General features: G+C 42.2%; 1 protein-coding gene across 1 annotated transcript in view; it reads right to left on the minus strand.

Annotated features, from left to right (window-relative positions):
• ddx10 (DEAD (Asp-Glu-Ala-Asp) box polypeptide 10) overlaps nt 1-21,165 on the minus strand; it is a 344,596-nt gene that overhangs the window by 273,633 nt on the left and 49,798 nt on the right. Inside the window, exons 7-10 of the mRNA XM_068033715.1 lie at nt 17,084-17,210; nt 14,852-15,014; nt 11,877-11,961; nt 90-191 (exon numbers count right to left, since the gene is read on the minus strand). Coding sequence (XP_067889816.1) covers nt 90-191; nt 11,877-11,961; nt 14,852-15,014; nt 17,084-17,210 — 477 coding nt within the window. The remainder of the gene's footprint in view (nt 1-89; nt 192-11,876; nt 11,962-14,851; nt 15,015-17,083; nt 17,211-21,165) is intronic.

Below are 21,165 nucleotides of genomic sequence, written 5' to 3' on the forward strand. Positions count from 1 at the left end.
TTTTTACAATACTTTCTTAGACAGTATAATATACAAGTAAAAACACAACCACAGTTTAGCTCTGGATGTTACTTTGATACAAGTATTACTTTATTTTGTTGATGGGGACTTTTTTTTCCTCCAACTGTTTCACCATGGCTTTCTCTTCAGATGGAAGTAATACTAACAATGCTTCACCATCTTCCTTGTACCTATAAAATAAAGTATACATTATGTTTAAATACCAATCTCTATATTTAAATCTATACATCAATATCAGAACTCAAAGTAACAATGGATAATTAGATGTCATCTTTTTCCCCTCCCCCTAACTGTACAAGTAAAAACATATGCATTTATTTCTAAAGCACCTCATCATGTCCAAGAAACATCCAAAGCACTTCACAAAAAAAATGTCATTTCTATTTCCTACTGCTCTTCAATTTAGTCAGTAGTTCATTACATAAGCAGAACCGAGAACAAAGAGCTCAGGTGAATGGCTTGAATTATTTTTGACATCAGTCTGTACTACAAAAGCTTAAATATTTTCAACTGGAGGGCACAACTATGCTATATTCACGTTTCACAGAATAATGGATATTTGGCTCTACACAGCTGTGAACTGGTTGAGAGGTTCAGACAATTTGCAAGGCATTTCAGCAGTTTGAGATCAGAACACAGCTTTATATTATTCTTCACTCTATATCAAATCTTTAAAATTTAAGCACATAATTTAACATTTTATAAAGATGTTTGGATGCCTGGTTTTAGGATCACCTGTTCCAGTGCAACGAAAAACATTATTCACTGCTTTGTAATGCCACATTTATAGGTTCACTAAAAGGTTATGATAATAAGGAAACACCATACATATTATAGATTACAAACATGTCTGTTGCAGGCTCTCATGTTTGTCAAGCTATTTTGTGGACATACAAATAACAGACACATATAGCAATAGTACTGAAAATCTGTGCTCCAGAACTTGCCGGACCCCTACCCAAGCTGTTCCAGTACAGCTACAACACTGGCACCAACCCGGCAATGTGGAAAATTGCCACGGTACTTCCTGTACACAAAAAGCAGGACACCCCAACCCAACCAATTACCATCCCATCAGTTTACTCTCAATCATCAGTAAAGTGATGGAAGGTTTCGTCAACAGTGCCATCAAGCAGTACTTACTCAGCAATAACCTGCTCAGTGACGTTCGGTTTGGTTGCGCCAGGGCCACTCAGCATCTGACCTCAGTACAGCCTTGCTTCAAACATGGAGAAAAGACCGGAACAAGAGGTGAGGTGAGAGTGAGAGTCCTTGACATCAAGGCAGCATTTGACTGAGTATGGCATCAAGCAGCCCTAGCAAAACTGGAGTTAATGTGAATCAGGGGGAGGCCCACCCAATCTTCAGCTGCTTCATCAATGACCTTCCTTCAATCATAAGTTCAGAAGTGGGGACATTCGCTGACGATTGCACAATGTTCAGCACCATTTACGACTCATCAGATACTGAAGCAGGCAGTGTAGAAATGCAGCAAGACCTGGACAGCATCCAGGCTTGGGCTGATAAGTGGCAAGTAACATTCACGCCACACAAGTGCCAGGCAATGACAATCTTAATTAATAGAGAATCTAACCACCTCCCCTTGACATTCAATGGCATTATGATTGCTGAATCCCCACTATCAACAACCTGGGGGTTACCACTGACCAGAAACTGGAATAGCCATATAAATACCATGGCTACAAGAGCAGGTCAAAGGCTAGGAATCCTGCAGTGAGTAACTCACCTTCTGACTCCCCAATGCCTGTCCACCATCTACAAGGCACAAATCAGAAGTGTGATGGAATACTCTCCAGTTGCCTGGATGGGTGCAGCTTCCTACAATACTGAAGAAGCTCCACACCATGCAGGACAAAGCAGCCTGCTTGACTGGCACACCATCCACAAACATTCACTCCCTCCACCACCGACGCACAGTGGCAGCAGTGTATACCATCTACAAGATGCACTGCAGCAACGCACGAAGGCTGCTTTGACAGCACCTTCCAAATCTGTGACCTCTACCACCTAGAAGGACAAGGGCAGCAGATGCATGGGAACACCACCACCTGCAAGCTCCCCTCCAAGCCACACACCATCCCGACTTGGAAGTATATCGCCGTTCCTTCACTGTCGGTGGGTCAAAATCCTGGAACTCCTTTCCTAACAGCACTGTGCGTGTACCCAGCCCACATGCACTGCAACTCATCACCACCTTCTCAGGGGTAATTAGGGATGGGCAATAAAATGCTGTCCTAGCCAGCGACACCCACATCGCACAAATGAATTTAAAAAATACAAAAATCCCAATGAATATTCACAGGAAAGGCATTCATATATACTTCACATAAAGGAAATGTGCAATTGACAACGTACAAAGTGTCCAAAAGCAAATCATATCTACAATCACAGCAGTATCCATTATAGAAGAGAAAATTTGAAGCGAAGTTTATCTGTAAAAAAAAACATCTCAAGAGGAGCTCCTCTTCATTCGCAAAAAGGGCGCACAGAAGTCATTAACAGAGCTCCATCTGCTAACCTAGCCAGACTGGCAAATCTTCTGCAAATGCTGGCAAGAGAATTCAGACAGCAGGTTAAGCTTTACTGCTCGAGCTTCTAGACTGTCCAGAGCTATATTAATTATTTCTTAGCCTCTCCCTTTTCAAACTGAGTCACATACTTAAACTTTAAATGATCCGAGCCAATTTTTTTTAAACTTATTTATAAATGGGAAAGGATCCTCAAACAACAATTTGACTAAATATAATCAAAATACTGCAGCCAAGTTTGATCTCTGGCACCACATTCATGTTCCAAGTTTAGCTTCAGTACAAAGCTGTTTCGTCTTCACAACGACAATAAACTTGGAGTCCAACAAACGCGTTAAGACCCAAACTGATTCTGAGGCAATGCACTGACAGGAAAATCCCCGACTCTTGACATAGGCTACATTTGCGCAATTACATGGTTGGTGCAAAGCAAAACCACATGACTCCAACATCAATGTACCGGAAAAAGAGTTGGGGAAGGGGGGCTGAGTAGGAATGTTCGACATACCCCACAAAAAAATAGGCAGTTGTGGAATTCCACACTGAAAGTACACCAACATTCCCATACGAACATATGAATTAGGAGTAAGAGTAGGCCATTCAGCCCCTCAGGCCTGCTCTGCGAGAAGATCATGGCTGATCTGATCATGGCCTCAACTCTACTTTCCTGTGTACCTCTTCTAATCCTCGACTTCCGTGTCAATCAAGCGTCTATTTAACTCAGCCTTAAAAATACTCAATGGCCCAGCCTCCACTGCTCTCTAGGGAAGAAAATTCCCTCAGACGAAGAATCTCTCCTCATGGCCATCTTAAATGGAAGACCTCTTATTTTTAAACTGTGTTCCTTGGTTCTAGTCTCTCTCATAAGGGGAAACATCCTCTCAGCATCTACCCTGTCAAGTCCCCTCAGGATCTTATATGTTTCAGTAAGATCACCTCTCATTCTTCTAAACTCCATTGGATACAGGCCCAACCTGTCCAACCTTTCCTCATAACCCCTTCATCCCAGGAATGAGTCGAGAGAACCTTCTCTGAACTGCTTCGAATGCAATTACATCCTTTCTTAATTAAGGAGACCAAAACTGTACACAGTACCTCAGATGTGGTCTCGCCAATGCCCTGTAAAACTGTAGCAAAACTTCCTTACTTTTATATTCCATTCCCCTTGCAATAAACCACAAAATTCCATTTGCCTTCCTAATCACTTGCATACTAACTTTTTGTGATTCATGTACCAGGACACCCAGATCCCTCTGTGCCACAGAGTTCTGCAATCTCTCTCCATTTAAATAACATACTACTTTACTACGCTTCCTGCCAAAATGGACAAGTTCACATTTTCCCACATTATATTCCATCTGCCAAATTTTTGCCCACTCACTTAAACTATCTAAATCCCTTTACAGACTCCTTATATCCTCCTCACAACATTTTCTCTTACCTATCTTTGCATCATCAACAAACCACAACCATATATTCTGTCCCTTCATCCAAGTAATTTATATAGATTGCAAACAGTTGAGGCCCCAGTACTGATCCCTATGGCACTCCACTAGTTACAGCTTGCCAACCAGAAAATGACCCATTTATCCCTACCCTGTTTCCTGTTAGCTAACCAATCCTCTATCCATGCTAATACGTTAATCCCGACACCATGAGCTCTTATTTTGTGTAGTAACCTTGATATGGTACCTTCTCAAATGCTTTTTGGAAATTTAAGTACACCACATCTACAGGTTCCCCTTTATCCACGTTGCTTGTTATTTCCTCAAAACAGCACACAATAAAAACACAATTCCAGTTATTCAATCAAAAGAAATCAGTGATGTCACACTCAAGATGTGCAGTGATGAAAATACAGAACAAAACAGAAGATTTATTTAAAAATTTGACTTTCCCTTTAAAAAGTGAACAATGTGCTGCAAAATAGCCACTGCAGGTCCATTGACTCGGTCTGTATGTTCAAACTGTCTTATTGTCTGTTAAGGTCAAAAGGATACATTGCAAGCCAAGAGGTGTCAATTACACCCATCCTGAAACCATCAAGAGACATTCCTGAATTGAATGGGTTCTTCTGAAACAAAGAAGGCATGAAGTAGCCACATCCTGGGCACAAGGGAGGGGGCCATGCGTCTCCTATCAGAGATTAATGTGAGAGATTTTTTACCTTAAAAGATAACTCTCCGGGAGAGGGGCGGAGCGGGGTGGGGGAAGAGAGGGAGAGAGGGCAGGGTGGGGCGGGGGAGAGCACGGGCAGGGGAGAGAAAGAGACACACAGCAAGACAGCAAGAGAGACAGAGCGCAAGAGCAGGAGTGCGAGAGAGAGAGCAGGAGAGCGAGAGACAGACAGAGAGACAGACAGACAGAGAGAGAGAGACGGAGAGAAAAAGACAGACAGAGACAGAGAGAGAGAGAGAGACAGAGAGACAGAGAGAGAGAGAGAGACAGAGAGACAGAGAGAGAGAGAGAGACAGAGAGACAGAGAGACAGAGAGACAGAGAGACAGAGAGACAGAGAGACAGAGAGACAGAGAGACAGACAGACAGACAGACAGAGACAGAGAGAGAGAGACAGAGAGAGAGAGAGACAGAGAGAGAGAGAGACAGAGAGAGAGAGAGACAGAGAGAGAGAGAGACAGAGAGAGAGAGAGACAGAGAGAGAGAGAGACAGAGAGAGAGAGAGACAGAGAGAGAGAGAGACAGAGAGAGAGAGAGAGAGAGACAGAGAGAGAGAGACAGAGAGAGAGAGAGACAGAGAGAGAGAGAGACAGAGAGAGAGAGAGACAGAGAGAGAGAGAGACAGAGAGAGAGAGACAGAGACAGAGACAGAGAAAGAGAGAGAGGGACAGAGAGAGACTGAGACAAAGACACGCATGCACAAACACAGACACCCACACACGGACAGGGACAGACAGCCACACACAGAGGGGGGAGAGAGACACGGTGGGGGGGGGGGGGGGGCGGGGGAGAGAGTCAGGCGGGGGGAGAGAGACACAGGGGGAGAGAGAGAGACACACACACACAGACACACCGAAAGCGAGAGAGGCATAAAGAAGATTTAGATTCGTTCTGGAAAAGGACAAGGAGCAATCTAGAATAAAAATACTTAACTGCAAGGGGGTTAATTTCAGCTAAGTGAGGAAGGATCTGGCCTCGGTAAACTGGAGGCAAAGACTGGCAGGCAACAAAACTCGGAGGTGTAGTAAACAGTGAGGAAAATAGTAATATATTTCAAGAGGATGAAGACAGGTTTATTTACTCTATCCCTCATGATTTTAAACTCCTCTATCAAATCTCCTCTTAGCCTTCTCTGCTCTAAGGAGAACAACCCTATCTTGTCCAGTCTATCCACATCACGATAATCCCTCACCCTGGGACCATTCCAGTAAATCTCCTCTGCACCCTCTCCAAAGCCTTCACATCCTTCCTAAAGTGTGGTGCTCAGAATTGGACACATACTCCAGCTGGGGCAAAACTAGTGTTTATAAAGGTTTAGCATAATCTCATGGCTTTTGTACTCTATGCCTCTATTTATAAAGGCTGAGATCTTATGATATTTAGCAAATTGCATAACAGCATTTTTGAGTGATCAAGGTACAATCCCCCTAAAAGTTCACTTTGAACCACACACAAATGTCCTACTTGCCTGCCAAACTGCAAAAGCAGCCTGCAATAGACAAAGCTAAGCGATTCCATAACCAACGGATCAGATCTAAGCTCTGCAGTCCAGCCACATCCAGCCGTGAATGGTGGTGGACAATTAAACAACTAACTGGAGGAGGTGGCTCCACAAATATCCCCATCCTCAATGATGGGGGAGCCCAGCACATCAGTGCGAAAGACCAGGCTGAAGCATTTGCATCCATCGTCAGCCAGAAATGTCAAGTGAATAATCCATGTCAGCCTCCTCTTGAGGTTCCCAGCATCAGATGCCAGTCTTCAGCCAATCCAATTCACTCCACGTGATATCAAGCAACGGCTGAAGGCACTTGATACTACAAAGGCTACGGGCCCTGACAACATTCCGGCAATAGTACTAAAGACTTGAGCTCCAGAACTAGCCGCGCCCCTAGCCAAGCTGCTCCAGTACAGCTACAACACTGGCATCTACCCGGCAATGTGGAAAATTGCCCAGCTATGTCCTGTACACAATCAGCAGGACAGGTCCAACCCGGCAATTACCGCCTCATCAGTCTACTCTCAATCATCAGTAAAGTGATGGAAGTTGTCATCAACAGTGCCATCAAGCAGCCCTTGCTTAGCAATAACCTGCTCAGTGATGCTGAGTTTGGATTCCACCAGGGCCACTCAGCTCCTGACCTCATTACAGCCTTGGTTCAAACATGGACAAAAGAGCTGAACTCAAGAGGTGAGATGAGAGTGACTGCCCTTGACAACAAGGCAGCATTTGACCGAGTATGGCATCAAGGAGCCCAAGCAAAACTAGTCAATGAGAATCAGGGGGAAACTCTTTGCTGGTTGGAGTCATACCGAGCGCAAAGGAAGATGGCTGTGGTTGTTGGAGGTCAATCATCTCAGCTCCAGGATATCACTGCAGGAGTTTGCAGGGTCATGTCCTAGGCCCAACCATCTTCAGTTGCTTCATCAATGACCTTCCTTCAATCATAAGGTCAGAAGTGGGGATGTTCACTGATGATTGCACAATGTTCAGCACCTTTCGCAACTCCTCAAATACTGAAGCAGTCCATGTAGAAATGTAGCAAGACCTGGACAATATCCAGGCTTGGGCTGATAAGTGGCAAGTAACATTTGCGCCACACAAGTGCCAGGCAATGACCATCTCCAACAAGAGAGAATCTAACCATCTCCCCTTGACATTCAATGGCGTTATCATCGCTGAACCCCCCACTATCAACATCCTAGGGGCTACCCAATCATGGCCAGAAACTGAACTGGAGTAGCCATATAAATACCGTGGCTACAAGAGCAGGTCAGAGGCTAGGAATCCTGCGGCGAGTAACTCACCTCCTGATTCCCCAAAGCCTGTCCACCATCCACAAGGCACAAGTCAGGAATGTGATGGAATACTCTCCACCTGCCTGCATGGGTGCAGCTCCAACAACATTCAAGAAGCTTGACATCATCCACAACAAAGCAGCCTGCTTGATTGGCACACCATCCACAAACATTCACTCCCTCCACCACCGACACACACTGGCAGCATGTGTACCATCTACAAGATGCACGGCAGCAACGCACCAAGGCTCCTCAGACAGCACCTTCCAAACCCGCGACCTCTACCACCTCGAAGCACAAGAGCAGCAGATGCATGGGAACATCATCACCTGCAAGTTCCCGTCCAAGTCACACACCATCCTGACTTGGAACTATATCGCCGTTCCTTCACTGTCGCTGGGTCAAAATCCTGGAACTCCCTTCCTAACAGCACTGTGGGTGTACCTAACTCACATGGACTGCAACGGTTCAAGAAGGCAGCTCACCACCACCTTCTCAAGGGCAATTAGGGATGGGCAATAAATGCTGGCCTGGCCAGTGATGCCCACATCCCATGAATGAAAAAAAAAGTTGCCTATGGAGTAAATTAGTCACAATAGAATAAGAACTGTTTGTTTAATTGTGCAACAAAACCAGGCATTAGTTTAATAAACAAAGGCTAATTTAATGATTTTAGAAATAAAGGATAAAGTACAAACTGATTGCCAGACCAGTTGCCAACTTAGATCAGCAAGCACAGGGGTGATGGATGAACGAGTCAAAATTTAGCAATTGCACCCAAACTTTACCGATGGTAAGTAAACAAATTGACAATACACACAGCCCTGCAGCGTTCGGATGAGTAAATCCATTGGCAATCTTTGAAGGATAAATATGTGAAACAGTATACAGAGATTTCTTCTTCTTAAAATAAGTTTTACATTTCCACAGATCAGTTAGTTCATGAAACCTGCAGCATATTATACTCTGCACTGCTTTAATATACACTATTTAAGAAAGGAGAGAGAGAAAACAGGGAACTGCAGACCTGTTAGCCTAACATCAGTCATAGAGAAAATGCTAGAATCTATAATAAAGGAATTGATAACAGGACACTTAGAAAATAATGGTAGGATTGGGCAGAGTCAACAAGGATTTATGAAAGGGAAATCATGTTTAACAAACCTGTTGGAGTTTTTGATGATGTAATGAGCAGTATAGATAAGGGGGAACTGGTGGAGGTGGTATATTTAGATTGTCAGAAAGCGTCTGATAAGGTCCCACACAACAGGTTAATAAACAAAATTACAGCACATGGGATTGGTGGTGGAGGGGGGGGAATATACTGACATGGATTGACAACTGGTTAACGGACAGAAACCAGAGTAGGAATAAATGGGTCATTTTCAGATTGGCAGGCTGTGACTTGTGGGGTGTTCACAATCTATAGCAATGATTTGGATGTGGGTATTAAATGTAATATTTCCAAGTTTGCAGATGACACAAAACTCGGTGGAAGTGGAAGTTGAGGAGGATGCAAAGACACTTCAAGGGGATTTGGAGAGGCTAAGTGAGTGGGCAAAAATTTGGCAGATGGAATACAATGTGGAGAAATGTGAGGTTATCCACTTTGGTAGGAAAAACAGAAATACAGAGAATTTCTTAAATGGAGAGAGGTTGGAAAGTGTGGAAATTCAAAGGGACTTGGGTGTCCTTGTTCATATATCACTGAAAGCTAACATGAAGGTACAGCAAGCAATTAAGAAGGCAAATGGTATGTTGGCCTTCATTACAAGAAGATTTGAGTATAGGAGTAAAGATGTCTTACTGCAATTATATAGAGCCTTGGTGAGACCGCGCCCAGGGTACTGTATGCAGTTTTGGTCTCCTTACCCAAGGATAGGACAAAATATATTTGCCATAGAGGGAGTGCAACAAAGATTCTCCAAACTAATTCCTGGGATGGAGAGAGTGTTATATGAGGAAAGATTAAATAGTCTGGAGTTTTCTGGAGTTTAGAAGAATGAGAGGTGATCTCATTCAATCATACAAAATTCTTACAGGGCTCAACAGGGTTGATGCAGGAAGGACATTTCCCCTGGCTGGGGAGTCCAGAACCAGGGGACACAGTCTCAGAATAAGGGGCAGGCCATTCAGGACTGAGATGAGGAAGAATTTCTTCACTCAGAGGGTGCTGAATCTTTGGTATTCTCTGCCCCAGAGGGCTGTGGAGGCTCAGTCGTTGAGTATGTTCAAAACTCAGATCGACAGATTTCTACATATTAAGAACATCAAAGGTTACAGGGATAGTGCAGGAAAATGGTGTTCAGAATCACAGAATCGTTACAGTGTCGAAGGAGGCCATTCGGCCCATCATGTCCGCACTGGCTCTCTGAAAGAGCAATTCCCTCAGTTCCATTCCCCCACCTTCTCCCCATAACCCTGAACATTCTTCCTTTTCATATAACTGTCTAATTTCCTTTTGAATGCTTCAATTGAACCTGCCTCCACCACGTTCACAGGCAGCGTATTCCAGACCTTAACCATTCACTGCGTGAAAAAGTTTTTCCTCATGTCACTTTTACTTCTCTTACCAAATGCTTTAAATCTGTGCCCTCTGATTCTCGAACCTTTCACGAGTGGGAACAATTTCTCGCTATCTACTCTATCCAGACCCCTCATGATTTTGAACACCCCTAACAAATCACCTCTCAGGCTTCTCTTCAAGGAAAACAGTCCTAACTTCTTCCAATCTATCTTCATAACTGAAGTTCCTCATCCCTGGAACCATTCCCATGAATCTTTTCTGTACTCTCTCCAATGCCCTCATGTCTTTCCTAAAGTGCGGCACCCAGAACTAGACACAATACACCAGCTGAAGCCGAACTAGTGTTGAAGTAGATCAGCCTTGATCTCATTGAATGGCAGAGCAGACTCAAAGGGCTGAATGGCCGACTCCTGCTTCTATTTCTTATGTTCTTATTCTGTTAATTTTAAAGTTAATTTTAGAGGTGATCACAAAAAAATCCAATGTGATGAGTAGCATCATTTTTATAAACATTAATCAATTGAATCAAAAAGGGAATTATAGTCTACCAGTAAATAAAGTATTACACCTTTACAGAAATGATATAGTACATCCTTTAAAACGTTATATGCCAATAAAATTAATGTGCCATCGGATGCAATAGAAACTGGTTTCTTACCAATTATTAAGCATAACTCTACTGACTTACTTCCAAAAATTCATTTCCCTGTTAAAAAAAGTACACCTGTGCCATCACCCACTGCTCCTGTCCCCACCCCACCTCCACTGCATTCCATTGTCAGAGGAGAATTCTCAGTGGATCAACTCCTTAAAAATAAGATTGTTACACATTTCTTGGATATTATCACAGGTTCAGAAATGCAGGATACACCCATAAGCAGCCCTCATGTCTTGCACTCAGAAATGTACTCCCCTCATCCCCAAAGAATGGATTCTCTGCAGACACCACCTGTTGGGCTCACATTAATAACTTCATTTCAGTCATAATAATGGGTGTGCATTTTTGTTGGGTGGCTGAAAAGAGCATGAATTATCTACTGCCCCAGTCATGGAGTGCATCTTCAATGTTTAACTCACAATCCCAAAGGGGAGCTTATATGTTTGAGGATGGAGGATAATTGAACAAAGGTATGCAGATATAATTTGGACCCCAAGTAATAAATTCTGGCCTTACATTTAATCTCAGATTAATGATTATAAGATTGTAATCCAATAGTTGAATAAAATGTACCTGATAATGCAATAAAAACATAAATTCTTTCTGTGCCATAAACGTTCTACGATTCTATGACTGGGTAACTCGTTTTTTTGGCCGGCGCAGACACAATGGGCCAAGGGGCCTCTTTCTGTGCTGTAAACTTTCTATGAATTTCTAAATTAGTACTTGGATACAATCTGTTTAAATTAAATATTGAAGTCCTTATTTGTACGTTAGTAATCTTCTTAGTGAAAATTAAGTTTTTATAGTTCATAACCAGGAAATATTCTGCCAATAAAAGAGTCATGCACACACATTATTTTAATTCCTTTTGCTACTTCCAGACACTAATGCAAAATGCAGGAAATATGAAAGCCATTAAAATTTTATGACAATGTAAAAAACCGCTGATTTCAGCTAAAAAAAAAATAACTTGTCCCGCTAGAAAAAAGGAAAATTTATGATCCTTTAAAAATAAAATTAACTTTTTAATCTATGATTTCCAGTTAATATTCATCACATGTACTCAAGTAACCCATATTATGAGAATTCCCAAGATAATTATAAAACATTTTGATATGCATGTCTGCATATCATCACAATACCTGGCTGTCCTCCCCGCTCTATGAATGTAAGTATTAGCATCCTCTGGACAATCCAACTGAAGAACCCAACTCACAGCAGGGAAATCTGGAAAGAAAAGTGGTCAAACTAAACACTCAAATAGTTTAATAAATAATCTACATATATTCTGTGCCTTGCCCTTTTTTTTTAGCTATGTGCAGTGAAGCCACCATTGTAAAACTAAGAACATTCTCAGCACTCATTACAAGCTTATCGTTCCAGATTTTGCGATCAGCAGTGAAGGAATGGCGCTTGCCATTAACTGCTACAACAGCTGCCCAAAGAGTTTTCTCAGGCTTTTGAGCATTGTCTTGCTATCATTCAGCATCTGGTCCAGCACTGCAACACCTGCATGGCATCTGTAAGGAGGGCAAGAAACAACGAGGCTCTTCACCCAACCAATCAGATTGAAGCATCCTCAGAGACGCGCAGAGTCTAAACCAGGAAGTATAAATTAGAAACAGAAAGTGAAATAAAGATTGGGAAAGAAACCTGGGACTGAGAGAGATAAAAGAGACAAACAGTAAACCAAAAAATCTTTAATTTTTACTTAAACCTCCAACCCTAATCAAATTCTGAAGGAATGAGACTCCATAATTCCTAAAATTAAATTATCAGGACCAGACAGGTTGCCTGACAGTAAATATGACAGATCATGCCTTAAAAATTTACTTACACTTGAATGCACTGGCTGCAACTTTTCAACTGTGTTTAATAGGTAGCGAGTTGCCGGGGGGTGGGGGGTGGGGGGGGTGGGGGGGGGCGGGGAGTACCGCAGCTTCATGCCAGTGTAGTGATTTTCATACAGCCTATCGACAGCATACTGCTATAATGCAGCCTATGGAGAAGTGGGGTAACTCTAACTGCAATTTCCAGATTTCCGCGTTTAACTGTGCACAGGCGTACTCTGGAAGTTGCTGTCCGATTTACTCCATAATACCAGTGAGCACTGTTAGCCCCACTGTTATTCTCACCCCAACATCCGGGCCATTGATATAAAAGATCGACCTGTGCATGTACAAGGTTGAGAGGTGATTTAATTGAGGTATTTAAAATGATAAAAGGACTTGATAGGAAAGAGAAGCTATTCCCTCTAGTGGGGGAATCCATAACAAGGGGACACAATCTTAAAATTAGAGTTTGGCCACTCAGGAGTGAAATCAGGAGAAACTTCTACACAAAGTGAAAATCTGAAATTCTCTCCCCCAAAATGCTGTAGACTCTGGATCAATTGAAATTTGGGCAAGCAGGAGCAAAGTCTGACACAATTAGTAATTAGGTCCCAGCATCCTAATGAGGGAGGGGCAGGGAAAATTGGACCAAAATTGCTTTTGGCCATTTTAAGACCAGCAATCCCCAATTGACCTGCAGCCCCTTTTGCATCTTAAAGGGGTGGAAATATTTAACACCTTTTTTGGACAATTTGCATGCCTATTTTTGGATATTCATTTATGAAGTTCTGCTAAAAATCTAAATATCAAAATTCACAATAACAGATTTGTCCAGTAAATATCTAATCCGTACAGACCAGAAAGATATCAGGGAGGATTCCTCATCTGTGCTGAGTTAGCCACAGTGACCCTGGGTAAAAGAAGTGATAGTCAGTCAGAAATCCTGCTCTTGACTGGTAAACAGTGACCTCTATTGTAAGTGGTCAGGTGTGGACATTGGAAGAGGACACAATCATGTTTGGCTTTAATGCCCCTGCATTGCAAAAGCCAACCAATATCGACTCGGCGCAACATCGAGGGCCGAAGGGCCTGTACTGCGCTGTAATGTTCTATGTTCAACCAAGGCTCATATGTGAATAATGATCACTTCGAAGAGCTACCAGAAGGTGATCACAGCCCCTGGATCTGTAAGTTGGTAAGGTAACAATGCCATAAAGAAACAGAGCTAAAAGATGCTTTATGAAGGGAGAAGGGATGGGGAGGGGAGGGGTAGGTGCAGAGTTACCAATAACGTACCCTCTAATTTTGTTTTGTAGCATATGGCCAATTCATCTAAGTGCTTGGGCCCTTTAAATTTTTTTGCACAACCGTGCACACGCAGTAACTTTAAAGGGGCCAACTTGTGAGCAGCCTACATGGGAACTTTTGGGTCGCTGCATGGCTGAGAGAGAAAATTGATTACCATTGGTTCAAAATTGATCAGCATTCTTTAAATACACCATCCACAAATGAATAGGGAATCTGTAAATTTGAGCAAATTAAGGCTTTTTATTTGCCAGTTGATTGCGTCCCATAAGGTAGCAACAGACACAAATTCAACAGCAAAAGCACATAGCCAAAAAATTAGTAAGGGGTGAAAAGACAGCTTTGATTTAATTACTTTATACAAAAGGTGGCAAATGTATTGAATGAACTGCCAAGCGAGCAACAGAGATTGATTGATTCAGCAAACTCAAGGGAATGTTTAAGCGCCTGAAATCAGCCACGTGGACCACTATGGTCTTTTCCAGTTCTGTAAATGCCTATAAATCCTACATAGTACAAAAAAATTAAACAACTCAGAGTCAGGTGCAGCAGATCCAGTGTACAACCAAAACAAGTCAATCAAGGAATTTTACTATAATCTAGCCAAACACATTAAAAAGAATTTGAGATGAAACATCAGTGCTTTACAGATCAACTAACAGAAACATGAAAGCTGTTCCATTCTGGTTATCATCAGGGTGTGGCCAGGCACATTGGGGGAGGTGGGGGAAAGAGAAGTAGAAGAGAAACTGAACATGTGTATGACTGAGCATAAAAGACAGTGCATTGATGAGCGAGCATAACGGGGGAAAATAGATTATTTGAGTTAGTGGCACATTCCTACAAGAGAATAGATTTTAGGAATAATAAAAATTAGTTCTTCAAAAGCCAAACAGGTAGGAAGAGAGAAACTTAAAAAAAAAAAGCTTTGAATTGTCTTATACTTTCAACCATGGTTTTCATTCCTGTACTCTACATACCAAGTCCTCGAGCAGCTATGTCTGTTGCAAATAGTACAGCAGCCTTTTTTCTGCAAAATTCATTGTAGACCTCAACCCGTTTCATCTGCTGCTGCTTGCCGTAAAGAGCTAGGATCGGTACACCAGGACGAAGACGGCAAAACACACGGAACAAATACTGGACCTAATGTACGGAAAAGGTGTGAAGGATTCAATAAATCTTCAAACCCCAAAACAATACTTTAATAAAAGTTAAGTCTATTTCTCCATTTTACCAATTTAAAGCTGCAGGACACATTTTTAAAATTTCCATTTTAAGAAAGCAGGAGTGCTCCTCTCAACCCCACATTTAAAGAATGCAGGCCGATAGTCAAACAATAGTATCCTGTGCCCCCATAAAAGGATATGCCCATGCTTGCAATCTGTAGTATTTCTTCAAACTATTCACCAACTGCAATATAATTCACAGCCTTCAACAAGTCTGCCTGCTATGCCATTTTAATAAAGTCAAACCATGCAAAAATGGAGTTTCCAAGTTACACACCATGCTGTAGCTGTAGCTGCAGCTGTACAAAACTCTGGTGCGGCCGCACCTGGAGTATTGCGTGCAGTTCTGGTCACCGCATTATAGGAAGGATGTGGAAGCTTTGGAAAAGGTGCAGAGGAGATTTACTAGGATGTTGCCTGGTATGGAGGGAAGGTCTTACGAGGAAAGGCTGAGGGACTTGAGGTTGTTTTCGTTAGAGAGAAGGAGGAGAAGAGGTGACTTAATAGAGACATATAAGATAATCAGAGGGTTGGACAGGGTGGATAGGGAGAGCCTTTTTCCTCGGATGGTGATGGCAAACACGAGGGGACATAGCTTTAAGTTGAGGGGTGATAGATATAGGACAGATGTCAGAGGTAGTTTCTTTACACAGAGAGTAGTAGGGGCGTGGAACGCCCTGCCTGCAACAGTAGTAGACTCGCCAACTTTAAGGGCATTTAAGTGGTCATTGGATAGACATATGGATGAAAATGGAATAGTGTAGGTCAGACGGTTTCACAGGTTGGCGCAACATTGAGGGCTGAAGGGCCTGTACTGCGCTGTAATGTTCTATGTTCTACCATTCAAAACCAAAAAAAATGACAAAACACTTTTAAAAAAAAACTCCAAAACATACAACTGTAAAACAATCCTGATAAATGCAACTGCTATTAGGAAATAGAATAAGTTAAATTTATTTTTGTTAGATTGGATTATAGAATTTTTTTTTTTTTTTTTTTTTTTTTTTTAAGTGTTTTGGGATCATATTCCACAATTCAGTTTGTGTACTGCTAATGTTGCACCTCTGATTAAAAAGGGAGTGAGGGATAGACGGAATAATTACAGGACAGATCAGTCTAACCTCAGTAGTGGGCAAATTATTGGAATCTATTCTGAGACACAGGATAAATTGTCATTTATTGTCATCAAGGATAGTCAGCATGGATTTGTTAAGGGAAGATCTTGTTTGACCACCATGATTCTGAGTACTGCCTGTGCGGAGTTTGCAAGTTCTCCCTGTGACCGCGTGGGTTTTCGCCGGGTGCTCCAGTTTCCTCCCACAGCCAAAGACTTGCAGGTTGATAGGTAAATTGGCCATTATAAATTGCCCCTACTATAGGTAGGTGGTAGGGGAATTGAGGGAAGGTGGGGATGTGAGACGGTAATGGGATTAATGTAGGATTAATATAAATGGGTGGTTGATGGTCGGCACAGACACGGTGGGCCGAAGGGCCTGTTTCAGTGCTGTATCTCTAAATAAAATAAAATAAATAAACTAAAACCCACATATACATATGCATAATTGTCAGCTGTCTGTTTTTGAAGCAGTCAGCCAGTTTTTTCCACTGTTCACACAGGGGCCTGGAAAATTTAAACTGGAGCTATTTAAATTCTCAGTGACCTGATCACTTCTGTGTTCCTGCTGTTTTGCTTTTCTATTTGGCCAACGCTTCCACCCACTTCAGCTCGTGTGTGTGTGTGACAGCCTCCTCCGTACGTTGCAAATGAAAGCTCATAGATGTGTGAACACAAGATTGGCAGAGGGCAGCACGCTGCTGATATTTGCTTAGTGATTACTCTAGGAGCCATGACTGCTCACAAAGAGGTGATCATAGTGAAGTGATTCTCCCAGGTACTTTGCATTAGCTTGGAAATGGGGAAGATCACAGAATGTTATCTGTGTGTCAGAATATTTTGGTATTTTGATATCTAAATTAATCACCTACCTCTTTGCAACTTGAAAAAAAGACAATTATCTTCTTATTCAGGTGATTCTTCACAAAGGAGTACAACATGTTAATTTTCTGGTGCAACTCACAGACAACATAATTCTGTTCAAGTGTTCCAGGGGTGCTGCAAAGGAAAATACTTTTCAATACCCGTGTAACAAAACAAAGTATGAAGTAGGAACACAAAATGTAGTCTAGAAATATTTTATTACATGTATATATCAATACAATTGATGCTTTTAGAGCTGCCACCTTTCATACTTAAAGTTTGTAGGCAAGCACTCGGACGCTCCTTTTAAAGGACCCTTACTCCACTGATCAAGTGTGTGTTTTTTATCTGGACTTTGGTGTTTAGTCCTTTGCCGGTACTCAACGCTGCTGAGTTGTTCAAATAACACATCAGCATTGCACTGGTTTAAATTTCAAATAAAGCTTGGCAGTTAACTGTCAGTCACCATAAACTGGTGCATTCTCCATGGCAATACCTCAACCAGAGTTCACCTGCCAACCAATCAGCGCTCTCTTCTCATACTGTATAAAGTTGTTGATTTCCTTTACATTGGCATTCTTGCGAATTTTCCTGATGAGTGCAAGACAAAAATCTTCGAAAATATGTCTCTATTTTCAGCAATAACCAGTATGTAGGGCTTTGCAAATGTAAGTTGGCACATGTGCCTAAAGCTATACTTGGCTGACCAAAGAATGACTTAATCAAAGAAGTATCTTAACAGACTGCACATCATGTTAAGCATCAAACTTACACTGCAGGACAACACATTTTTACTTATTTTTCCAAAGTTTCCACACCAACCATGCATTTTGAATATCCTGTACTGTGTTATAGAAGCAATTCTGCCAGATTTAAATAGTAAGCAGTGCTGAAAGAGGAGGAAAGTAAGATTTTGAAATTCACATCTTTCAAGACAGGTGTATAATATTAGTATTGTATAGTGAGGAGGGCCTTGTGTTTCATGTGTCACAAACTGTGCAGTGTTAACCAAATAGGAATCAAAATTTGCAGGACAAAAAGGTAAATTGAGCCATATGTGGGTCAGCAAATTGAAAAATCAACCCCACTAAAGCATTATGTTTACCAATACGTTAAGAGTCATATGGATGACACGGTCTCAGACAGTTTTATTACAATGGGCGCTATTACACTGTAAGTGCTTTTGTGAAGCACTGCCAGGTCACTGCAGAAATTGTCTACCGAGTGAGGAGGTCAACCTACATCAACATTGGCTCATCACGCCACAAAATCGTATGACACCTATATAGTTTCTGCAGTATAAGAAGAACTGGTTGAAAAGATCAGAGCTTCATGTGGCACAGCCCCACCATGGATGAAACAATTAAATGTGGGCATGACCCAGCTGAAAATCGCAGAGAAAAGTTGACAACCCCAACATGATCATGAACTTATTCTTTGGAGAGTATGCTGGGAGCATAAAAGGTAAATAAACCCAAAAAGGTTCATAGTTTTCACACTGATAAATAATGCATTGAATTCCTAACAGCTTTAGCAGAATCTGATCTCTTCAGCAACTTCAATGATTCCCAAAACTGTCATGACAGACTGCCAGAGCTAGAAGGGTTTGAAAACAATTTCTGTCAGCGGTGAGTATGCCCCAAACATTCAAATTGGCAAATGGTACGTTGGCCTTCATAGCGAGAGGATTCGAGTACAGGAGCAGGGATGTCTTGCTGCAATTATACAGGGCCTTGGTCAGGCCACTCCTGGAATATTGTGTGCAGTTTTGGTCTCCTTATCTGAGGAAGGATGTTCTTGCTATAGAGGGAGTGCAGCGAAGGTTTACCAGACTGATTCCTGGGATGGCGGGACTGACGTATGAGGAGAGATTGAGTTCGTTAGGATTATATTCCCTGGAGTTCAGAAGAGTGAGAGGGGATCTCATAGAAACCTATAAAATTCTAACAGAACAGAACTTGACAGGGTAGATGCAGGAAGGATGTTCCCGATGGTGGGGGAGTCCAGAACCAGGGGTCATAGTCTAAGGGTACGGGGTAAACCTTTCAGGACTGAGATGAGGAGAAATTACTTCACCCAGAGAGTGGTGAGCCTGTGGAATTCACTACCACAGAAAGCAGTTGAGGCCAAAACATTGTATGTTTTCAAGAAGGAGTTAGATATAGCTCTTGGGGCGAAAGGGTTCAAAGGAAATGGGGGGAAAGCGGGAACAGGTTACTGAGTGGGAAGATCAGCCATGATCATAATGAAAGGCGGAGCAGGCTCAAAGGGCCAAATGGTATACTCCTGCTCCTATTTTCTATGTTTCTATGTAATTGAGCTTCAATGTAATGACCAACTGAACAGCAAGACTGATTTGGGGTGTGTGTGCCAACATTGTACAACTACCAGAGGAATCTGGAGGTTGCAATGTCACAGTCATTCCATACTTTCATTACTCAGCAGGTGGTGTGTGTACGTTTAATAAAATGCTTCTCAAAAAACTTAGATGTGCTCCTGCTCAAAGTTCACTGATAAACATGTCCTTTCATTTTCCACTATGAAGCTAGCACCATGAATAAAAGACCTGACAAAGCAGAAGCAAAGTCTATGTGTTTAGTTGTACATTTAGCACCCAGATCCCATACGCAACTGAGGCACTGGAAAAGTGTGAAAATATTTGTTCAATGTTTTATGACAAAAAAATTGCATTGAGGCTATAAGGAGAACGTATTTTTATGCAATGTTTTTGCTCAGCTATTTGCTTGTGGCAGTTTTTTCTAGATTTCAGTTTGTGTTTTAACTGCTCTGTCAAATTGGAAATATGTTTGTTACAGATGTAACCTGGGACTTGGTGATTTCATGTGCAGAGTTTGACAGAGGGAACATGGAGTGCCGCAGGACATCAGGAAGAAGGGAGAAGAATTCTGACCGAAGTCATCATCGCTGGGACGCATGTTGGACGTCGTAAAAATAAAGATAGATTTAACTGAACGAACACGAACACACGAACACACACACACGAACACACACACACGAACACACACACACGAACACACACACACGAACACACACACACGAACACACACACGAACACACACACGAACACACACACACACACACACACACGAACACACACACGTGTCAGAACATGCCATCAAGGTGGTGGCCCCTAGACTATTACAACATCAGACACTCTGTCTACAACAATTCACATAGACAATGGCCTCTCGGAATGTGTGTGAATGGCTTTCTTCCTGCCATATCAAGATACAGATATCACATCCATGGCTGGTATGCACCTAAGACCCCACCCTGCTGGGAGCAGGATATGACCACATGCAGGTGGTCTAGCATAACCATGGTGGGATCGATAAAGCACTAAAACCCAATCAGACGACCCAATTCAAGACATCACCTTATAGGTCAAGGGACCAGGGTCAGAAAGGGGTATAAAACCACAGCCCACAAGGACATTGTTACTGCAGTCAGGAAGAGTGACCTGGTCAATCATTGAAGACATGAAGAGAACTCGTTCAGCGGACCAACCATCTGGAGACAAATTTTTGCACACAGGGTTAGCAACTACCAATACAGTGAGTATATCTGTAGTTTATGTAATAGGCAAATAAAGTAGTTTGTGAGAATACTCGTTATGTGCTCTTGTTATGTGCCATTGATATCAAGAGTGAGGCACGATTCCACAATATTTGGGGGAAAGTACCAGGAGTAAACACGCGACCGGCTTACATTGATGAGCCAGATAGGAGGCCTGAAGATAAAGAAATGGCAGAACAAGAGATAGGTGAGCACATCACAAAATACGTGGCATGGAAGTTATCCCTTAAGGAAGGGTAAGTGAGCGTCATCCTTGATGGGGACAACCCTCGAAAGGAGGCAGCAAAGTGGATGAAGGGATCTACATATAAACCTGCCTTAGGAAAGGCCGTCTGGCTAATGGCATATCAGCGTCAACAGGTAAAGGAGGTAGGTTGAAAGGCAGAAACCAGCAATTGCAAGATCTGAAAAATAAAGCAAGTAATAGAGAGGCAGTGATTAATCAGCTTATGAAAGACTTACAGACAGAGCAGGAGGCAAGAAAAGAGAAAGA

Source organism: Heterodontus francisci, chromosome 6 (assembly GCF_036365525.1).
Source record: "Heterodontus francisci isolate sHetFra1 chromosome 6, sHetFra1.hap1, whole genome shotgun sequence".
In the NCBI taxonomy this organism is placed as follows: domain Eukaryota; kingdom Metazoa; phylum Chordata; class Chondrichthyes; order Heterodontiformes; family Heterodontidae; genus Heterodontus; species Heterodontus francisci.